Source organism: Neomonachus schauinslandi, chromosome 7, assembly GCF_002201575.2.
Source record: "Neomonachus schauinslandi chromosome 7, ASM220157v2, whole genome shotgun sequence".
NCBI lineage: Eukaryota > Metazoa > Chordata > Mammalia > Carnivora > Phocidae > Neomonachus > Neomonachus schauinslandi.
The window spans coordinates 23,845,023-23,854,693 of NC_058409.1; the positions used below are offsets into that span (position 1 = coordinate 23,845,023).

The 9,671-nt window shown below is 46.5% G+C and overlaps 1 protein-coding gene across 7 annotated transcripts in view; it reads right to left on the reverse strand.

The window, feature by feature from the left end:
* Positions 1 to 1,960: 1,960 nt before the first annotated feature.
* P4HA2 (prolyl 4-hydroxylase subunit alpha 2) overlaps positions 1,961 to 9,671 on the reverse strand; it is a 35,630-nt gene continuing 27,919 nt past the window's right edge. For 5 of the 7 annotated variants that reach the window (XM_021701721.1, XM_044917182.1, XM_021701722.2 and 2 more), the window contains 5 exons: positions 7,009 to 7,062; positions 6,426 to 6,491; positions 4,625 to 4,693; positions 4,190 to 4,286; positions 1,961 to 2,433 (listed from right to left, as the gene is read on the reverse strand). In XM_021701721.1, the coding sequence (XP_021557396.1) occupies positions 2,363 to 2,433; positions 4,190 to 4,286; positions 4,625 to 4,693; positions 6,426 to 6,491; positions 7,009 to 7,062 (357 nt within the window). In that variant the 3' untranslated portion in view covers positions 1,961 to 2,362. Of the gene's footprint in view, positions 2,434 to 4,189; positions 4,287 to 4,624; positions 4,694 to 6,425; positions 6,492 to 6,539; positions 6,600 to 7,008; positions 7,063 to 7,778; positions 8,084 to 9,671 lie in introns of those variants that run through there. The other 2 variants (XM_044917183.1, XM_044917184.1) reach the window with 2 other exon arrangements.

Sequence of the window (9,671 nt, forward strand, 5' to 3'; positions counted from 1 at the left end):
CAGCGGGGGTAAAGGGGACCCACCTAGCATGCCAATAATTTTTACGTTGTTTCTCAGCTCTAAGTGAATCTTCCTGTAATCTTGCTGTTATATTGGAGCTGCAACTCTGTAAATTGTTTCCCATACTCCCTTACCAGCTGACATCCTGTTAGGATCTGCCGATAGAAGGTACTAGAAGAAGATTACATGGCATTAGATAAGTAGCAGGTGCCCAAACCCAGGGATTTTTTTTTTAGAAGAGAGATCATTTTATATATTAAAAGCCACTGAGATTTAGAGGTTTTATTATTACTGTAGCATAAGCCTATTATAACAAAATACGCAAGAAGAATTTTTTTAAGTAGACCCTTGCAACAACAAAAATAAAACCCAGGTATATGAAAGACATAAATGTAAAAGACAAGACTATAATGCTTTTGAAAAAGAATATAGGAAATACCTTCATCATTTTGGAGAATAATTTCTTAAACAAGACATAAAAAGCATAAATCAAAAAGGGAAAGCTTGATAAATCTGACATAAAAATTAAGAACTTCTGTTCATCAGAAAACAAAACTAAGACTGAAAAGACAAACTAGAAAAAGCAAGATACTTGCAAAACCTATAGCCATCAAAGAGCTTATGTCTATAATATGCTAAAAATTCCAGTCAGTCAGTAAGAGGAAGACTTGATAAGACACTTAAAGAAGCCTAAGGACGAATAAAAAGGTATTCAATGTCATCAATAATGATGTTAAAATAGATAATACTATGCATGTAACAAGCTAGCTAAAATGCAGAAGTAGGACAATAACCAGATACTGGAGAAGGTTGGGATAACAAGAACTCTCATTCACTCCTGACAAAAATATGGATAACCACTCTGGAATACGTTGTATGTTAAAACTGAAGACTACTAAAACTCCACATTTCCACTGCTAGATATATATTCTACAGAAATGTGTTTATGTGTACCAGGAATCATGTATAAAAATGCAAATGGCAGCATTTTTATAATATACAAAGATTGAAACCAATTCAACTACCAACAGTACATTGGCTATATTACGTACTGTCCTACAATATACATTAACAAAACCTGAAGCAACTCTATAAATTAAAACAAGCTAGAGCTACACAACAGGAATGAATCTTAAAAAGAACTGTCAAACAAAAGCCCAACACCCGTAAAAATGCACAATTCATTTACAAAACATTCAAAACTGGGGAAAACAAAATACTTATTCAGGGATGTAGACATGGGTAGTAAAATTAAAAACACATAGGAATAACTGCCACAAACCACTAGACAATAGCTACCACCAAGTGAAAGGACCAGAGATGGATCCAGAAGAGGGTCACAAGGGGCTCCTGAGGTGCAAATTTGAAAATGATCTCTTCTCTAACCTGGGTGGTGGTCATATGCATGCTCGTGTTCACCTTCATATTCTTTAAATTGTACATTTATGTTTCATAATTCTGTGTGTATCTCAAAATTTTTTGATAAATTCCAAAAAAAAAAATTTCAAATTTTAACAGCAAAATAGTCATGAACATACGTGATCACTATGTTCTCTAGAAGGCAAGGAGAGACTGTTTCCCTCACTTTCCAGAAAGGATACCGAAGCTTGGAAATGTAAGTGTTGAAACCAGTGTAGAACCCAAGGTCAAGGTTTTGCCAATCAAGTATTCACTACCCAGATTCTTCCTGCACAGAGATGCATAGGAGAGAAATAGTGAACTTCGTATAAGCTCCATCTTTTTTTTTTTTTTTAAAGATTTTATTTATTTATTCGTGAGAGACAGAGCAAGAGAGAAAGGCAGAGGGAGAAGCAGGCTCCCAAGGAGCAGGGAGCCTGATGTGGGACTCGATCCCAGGACCCTGAGATCATGACCTGAGCCGAAGGCAGACGTTTAACCATCTGAGCCACCCAGGCGCCCCTAAGCTCCCCCATCTTAAAAAATACTCCAAATAAGGCTCTTTAAGGCTTCCGGCAGGGACACTTTATTTTTTGGTTAAAGCCACATTGATAGAAATGCCATAAAAACATGTAAACAAGGTATCAGAACTTTGGTTCACTGAAACCGCTCACACCGAAAACATCTGAGGTACAAAGGCACCTTGCTAGGTGCTAGACAGCCTGACTCTGCTGCAGCCACTCTGACCCAGCCTTTGTGGCCAGAGGTGGCACAGGGTGACCAGGGAGGTCAGGACCCAGGTCACCTGGGACCCTCCCAAGTCAGCTCTCCTTTGCTCCAGACAAACATTCACTCCAACAAAGACCCAAGTGACAGGGCCTGGAACATACAAAGATGTCTGTCATGTTGAACTTGAGGATGACATGGGCTGTAGGGCCAGGAAGGGGAGGGGCAGAAAAGGAAGTCAGTCAACTTCTGTCGATCCACATGGCCTCAAGAATTCCTGTCCTCGTTCATGGAACCACTTATTTGAGACTGTGAACAGAAAGAAAATATGTTACAATCCTGTTTAGTTTAGCAGCCAGAATGAATGACTCCTTCATGATGAATCCTGCACTGGGCCTTGGGACTCCAACATGAGTAAGGTATGCTCTCATACCTCAAGTTGCTCATGAGCTGGTAAGGAAGACCTATGTATAAATAGATAACTGTTCAAAGGTGATAAAAGATACATATGTGTACATTGCCATGGAAACTGAACCAAAGGGCACCTAACCATGTGAGGGAAGAGGAGACTCCAGGCTGGGACATGGTGCTGAACAGGAGTTATCCAAGGGAGAAGATGGATATACCAGATGATTCCTTTATCAAGGGGGTCCAGGAAGTGGGAACAGGATGAGAAAGACATCAAGGCATGAACCACCCTGGTGTGTATCAAGGACCCCAAGCAGCTTGTATTACTGGGAAAGAACTGAGATACAGAAGCTAAGGACGAGGAAGACTGTCCTGTCAGGACTGTGGAGGGCCTGGACGTCAACCTCAAGACCTGTGGGCCAGCCGACCCAGTATGTGTGCTATGGGCAGCAGAGGCGCCGAGCTGGCCAGCACTGTCTGTCACCTAAAGCTGGGCCTCCAATCCACGCGAGCCACGAGTTTGTTCCTTAACACAAGACTCTTAGAATGACAAAACAAATTTATCCTGATGCACTACTGAAGCCACAGAGCTTTTAAAATATAAATGTACCTAGGTGAAAAAAATTAAAGTGTCTACAAAGCTTATAATGATAAACAGCAATCTCCTACCCACCCCTTCCACTGCCAAACCCCACTTCTAGAGGACACTCGCCTCCTTTAGTTGTTTCTTCTGATACTCAACCACATATTTCTAAATAACATGCTTATGCTGCTATCTCTTGACTTCCAATTTTGGAATTCTTTTATACTACCCCTAAAACACATACTTATCACCTCCTATCTTCCCAATAGTGTTAAATCACAAATTTTAATTAAATTAACATTCAGTGCTTACATTATCATGTCCCATAAATGTTGCTCATGCCTGAGCCACCTAGTAGTGTATGCTGACATTTCTCGTACAACTTTTTCTTTTCCCTGAAGTCAGCAATTGCTTCATTTAGTTTCTAATTGCTTAATTTTCTGTGAACCTACCACTATTACCCCCAAAACTCTCCAAGAGGGTATAAACTCCTCTGTCTGCAATCACTTCCTATCATCCTGGCCCAAGTCTCTCCTGGTTCACCACAGCTGCTTCCAGAACAAAGCTCCAGCTTCAGCCTCTGAAGTTTGGTCCCAGCCTTGAGCCTCATCTCATGGCCCCTGTGCCAAAGGCCTCCCCTAATGCAAGTGACAAAGGCAGCTGGTCCCCACACCCATGATGCCAGTTTTAGTGTAGGCCTTGTTCCAAGTGAGCCTTGCTTGCCTGGGTCACCCCTTCCCCATTCTGATTCCAGTTCTCTCCCACTGCTCCCTCAGAACCCCTGCCAGAGTCCACTCCTCTGGGAGCCATCCTGGACCTAAAATGGTTGTGTACCTATTCTTCCTTGGAGCTTCCTCAGCTCTGTGGGCATCTCTGAGCATGTTCCCAACCAGCCCATAATCAGCTCTGTGGACAGCTACGTGGCTGGATGAGACAACCAGTTAGCAGGGAGAAAAGGAAAAACTCAAAAAGGAAGACAGTCTTGGCACTGTGAAAATAGGGCAGCAGGTATCTCCCAACTCAGAGTCTAAGGCTGACCACAAGAGCCCAGGCTGAGACCACCAAGCCACTCACCCCACTTGCAGCCCACAAGCACGGGACAGGCAGCGTGTCTCGTACGGTAGTCACCTTCCCCGCTCCGCAGGAGGTTGTACCAGAATACGGCTGTGCCCTAGGAAAAAGAGACAGCCCGGCAGACAACACTCTTAGATTTGGAGCTCAAGGACCCGACCCTGAACACCTCCCTAAGCAGAAACACCCTCACTTTCCCATGTACAAAGGGACAGGGCTCTGGCATTCCAACAGCACAGAAGTATCCACCCTTCATGGTGGGGCAGATGTCTAATAATCCACCTTCCCCCAAAGGGACTTCCCTTCCCAGCCCATCTCCCCAGATGGAAGCTGAGGCCACAATGTCAGAGTTCAGGCAGGAAGGGGCTAAGGCCTCTCACAGTAAGAGTCAAGCAGGCCAGGGAATGGGAACGGAGCTTCAACCAGTGACCCACTTACCTTCTTAGGCCAAATTGCAGCCCCCAGATCAGGAAAAACAGTGGCACCACCAGCTTCTACATCGCTCATCTGAGAACACAAGGCATAGAGCTTGGCCCTTGTACTCAAAGCTCTCAGAGCAGCTGAGCCACAAGGACACAAGCATGCAGATTACCTTTCTCTGAGCCGGAGTGGCACTGCTTGAAGGCTCTGCTCCACAGCTGGCCCTTCGGCCAAGAAAAGCGCATCCCATGCATTACCCCTCCCTAAACCCTGCTTAATCTACGCGGTTCATCAGGATAGTCCCAGGCCAGGGGCACTTGAGAGTGGTAGCCCTGCAGGAGACCCAAATCCTGGCTGTCCTCGGATGGGAACAATCTGAGTCTGGACATGGAAAATGCCTGACTGACCCCCCGTTCTTGCATCACCATCCAGCCTGGGCCACGCCGAAGGCACCGTGCCCTGTGAGTTGCCCTAGCCCGAAGCTCCTTGCTGCTCCCAACACCATCTGTGGCCCCCACTGCGGGCTCTGTTTCTCTGGTTCTAGCAGCCCTCCCCAGGCCCAGCTAGGTGAGCAGACAGGGTGTGGTTCCACAGGCCCTGCTTTCTCCCAGGGAGGCCCCAAACTAAATAGAACACAAGCTCCACAGTAGGGAGGCTACACTTATGCCCACAAAGTGTGCCTCAGCTCATGCCCAAGGCACCACTTCGCTCTCATCTGGCTGTCTTACTTCAAGTTTCTTGTCTATAATGTAATAAAATGTGGAGTTTTAAAAATATTTCCACAGGATGCATGCCAGACAGACTAAAGAGCACTCAACAGACATATGGTAAACGAATAAGATGAAAACCTTTGATGGCTTCCCACAGCCCTGGGGATCAAATCCAGGCTCTTTTCTAGAACCCAAAGGCCCTGTCAGTCTCAGCAGCCATTCTCTCTCCAGCCACTCTCGCCTCAAGCACTGCCTCTGAGTCACACCAGTCTTCTTCCCTTTTTCCAACATCCCCAGCTCCTTCCCTCTTCCAGGTCTCCACACATTCTCCCCTCTGCCGGAAAGCATGTTCCACCAACTAATTTCCACTCAACCTTCAAGTCTCCATGGACACATTATTCCCCAGGGAGGCCTTCTCTGAACCTCAACCCTGAGCCACTTTTTCAAGGTATTTGTCACCATGGTAACTCAATAAATTACCTCTCCGATGGTTAAAGCAAGTCCCTCATATTAGACCGTAAACCCCATGAGAGACTCCACGTGTCCTGCTCACCAGCACGTTCATGGCCAGCCCCAGAACATAATAACCACACACAAAGCTTAAATGAGACACCAAAGGAAAAGATGGCCATAGGCTTCTGCCTCTAAGTTACTTGACAGTTTGTATGCCTCTTTAGAGCGGGCTCTCTAAGCAGAGGGGAAAGCAAATTGCTCCTCGTGTGAGAGGTAAACCCAATGGCCTGTGGCTGAAGCACAGGCAGCAGGCGGGAGGCAGGCCATTGAGCTCTGGGGAAACAAAGGCATCTTTCATTTAAGAGCACGTCATGGCAGCCTCCTCACTCTGCCGCCAAGGAGGGAACTCTCCAGAGCACTCACCCCAAAAATCCTGACTAGCACTGGGCCCATCAAAAGGAGCCAGGGGTATGGGTGAGCACACAGATGGGAACACAGGCCAACTCTCTCCTCTAGCCAAGAAGAGTGCTGAGGGCCAGAAGGAACCCAGCCACTGAGCGACAGCTGGTGGTATCAGCCCTGACAGGAGTGGATATAAGATAGCACTCTGGACCCAGGTTCCCCGAAGGCCCATTTGCTGCATGCATCATACTCACGTAGTTTAAGAATGTGGCCATGCGATTCCCCGTCCCTAAACGCTTGAAAGCATCTTGCTCATTTTTCTATAAAATTAAGTGAGAATGAACAGTGGACCTGGCCCCAATACTTACATAGTTAAGAAACGTCGCTAACCTATTCCCCTCCGTTTTGAGGCCGCTGTCAAAAGGTCGCTGCAACAAACAACAACTTTCACCCACGTTTGCAGACGGTTCCACCCCCCACTCACAGGACTGGGGCCAAAAGGGTCAAGGAGGACACTAAGCGTGTGTTCCATACATCAGCCTGGACCACGGACCAGAGCTGCAAAGGAAACACAGGGGAAGGGGGGCAGGAACAGCTTTCACAAAGACCTAGTCAGGGCTGATGCTAAGTCATGGCACAGGGAAACATCCAGGCTGCACTGGGCTCCACGGCCCCGTGCTTCCTGATTTGGACTTTTCCAGGAACAAAGACTTGGTCCTGGTAAGGCATGGGGAGTGGGGGGAGATGATGTAGAGGCTGAAATACTCCGAGAAACTCCAGCTTTCTCAAATCAGCTGGAACGGGGCCCTGTGGAAACACCCATGGTTTGGGCCTTACCCTAGAGAAGTCAAAATGTGGCTCGTACTGTCCTCCCATTCCATAATTAGCAACCTGGTGGGAAAGAAGAGCATTGAACTTTGTCAGCAGCATGAACAGTCCTGAAGCAGCCCATCTCCCCAGGGATACCGTCTCCCCACAACCAAAACAACCTGCATTCCTTAATAACCAGAACCCCCAAGTGCACCCTCTCGAAGGTGGATGATAACTACGCCCTGCCAGCACTGGGACACCGAACGCATCAAATGTATCCACGGCTGTGTCCAAGAGTCAGGCTGCAGCATAAACGGGGTTTCCCAAACACAACAAATTGGGCAACCTGCAGAGGGCCACGGCGGAGAAGCTCCAGCCCTTCAGGGACACTCAGAGGGCAGAAGAGAGCGCCTTCCATTGAGGCAGGCCCTGGCCGGGGCCCTGTGTGTTTGCAAGATAACAGGAAGGTAATCCAGAGGAAATTGAACAAGAAACTCAAGACAGGAACGTTGTTCTTATACTAGTTTGGGAGCTCCTGAGGACCTGACACTGCTCCTGCCCCAGGTCACTGCGCCCTGGTTGCTGTTCCTGGTCAAACGGAGCAGACGGAACAGATCCCACTCCCTCTCACAGTGGTTCCCTGCACGGTCAGTTCTGCATCCAAGTGAAACAACAGAACCTGGGCAGCCGATGACCACCTCAGCGTCCCTGGTGGGAGCCTGGGCCTGGAGCATGACCGGAGCCATCTTGGCTTCCGCAACTACCAGACGTCAGTAACTGGATTTATAAGCTGTAAACGCCTGACTGAACAGTTTATCAGCACAATGTAAGTCTTAAGTCACAAACAGTTATTCTAGCCTCAGTGGACAGAATGAGAGACAGAGTTCAAGACGAAGTACAGTATCTGATAATGGAAGCTGATAGATCAAGTGGTACCACCAATGTTCATCTGGGAACATTTGGCACTGTATTGTACTGAAACCCTAAAAACCTCTGGGCCTCAGCTATCAGTGTTCAGGAAGTTGGTATTTTTTTGCATATCCTTTTTTGGCGATTCCAACAGTCCGATGTGAGATTCTGCAAAACTGGCAATAATGGAGACCTAGAGACATGAGGGAGAGAGAAGGAGGGGGGTACTTTACAAGAAAGGAAATCCTCTTATTGCAAAAGAAAGCAATATCTATCAAATGTGATGTAGTGTCAGAATCTGCACAGCATGATTTTCAGTGTGCGCAAAACTAAATATTTTGATATGAAGAATCGGTGGACGAAAACATGCTATCATAGGCTGCTTCAGCCTTCAAGGTGCCTGCACCAGAATACCTGGAAATCCTGCCAACAGTGCCAGGAGGCCAGGTTCAGCAGGTGGCCCTCAGGCTGGAAGCACATCTAAGGAAGGAAGGGCTTCAGCAGTTGATAAAGTGATAATACAAACACTTTCCTTGGGTCCACTTGTTGAGAACTTGGAAGAAACTTTTAAACATGACTGGGATTAGCGTGCCAATGCACTCTGCAAAATTTGATCACCGCTTGCTGCTGGACCTGCAGAGAATGACTGTACTTTCCAATACTCCCATTTGCGGGATGGGATGCTTAAACTTGCAGACCCCACAGAGTGACAGAAGCCGCATCGTTATAGCAGGCTCATCTTTTAACAGTTTTGGGAATCACATTTGATCACGTGCTGAGGCTCTTGTGTCTACACTATTTAACACTGTCCCCAAAGAGTGTAAGTGTCATGAGAGCTTGTGGATTTGCAATCAGATTCACCATCTGGGCAAACTCCGGGCCCAGACTCACAACTTTAGTAACAAGCAACTGTACATCAAAACGGATTCCTTGGCTAAAATTAACAAGTCAGTCAACATAATACCCTCCAGTTCCATCCACGTCGTTGCAAATGGCAAGATCTCATTCCTTTTGATGGCTGCATAATATTCCATTGTATATATATACCACATCTTCTTTATCCATTCATCTGTCGATGGACATCTTGGCTCTTTCCACAGTTTGGCTATTGTGGACATTGCTGCTATAAACATCAGGGTGCACGTACCCCTTCGGATCCCTACTTTTGTATCTTTGGGGTAAATACCCAGTAGTGCAATTGCTGGATCATAGGGTAGCTCTATTTTCAACTTTTTGAGGAACCTCCATACAGTTTTCCAGAGTGGCTGCACCAGCTTGCATTCCCACCAACAGTGTAGGAGGGTTCCCCTTTCTCCACATCCCCGCCAACATCTGTCGTTTCCTGACTTGTTAATTTTAGCCATTCTGACTGGTGTGAGGTGGTATCTCATTGAGGTTTTGATTTGGATTTCCCTGATGCCGAGCGATATTGTGCACTTTTTCATGTGTCTATTGGTCAAAGACATGTATCATATGATCTCACTGATATGAGGAATTCTTAATTGCAGGAAACAAACTGAGGGTTGCTGGAGTGGGGGGTGGGGTGGGAGGGGTGGGGTGACTGGGTGATAGACACTGGGGAGGGTATGTGCTCTGGTAAGCGCTGTGAATTGTGCAAGACTGTTGAATCTCAGATTTGTACCTCTGAAACAAATAATGCAATATATGTTAAGAAAAAAAAAAGAAGAAGAAGGTAGCAGGAGGGGAAGAATGAAGCAGGGGAAATCGGAGGGGTAGACGAACCATGAGAGACGATGGACTCTGAAAAACAAACAGGGTTC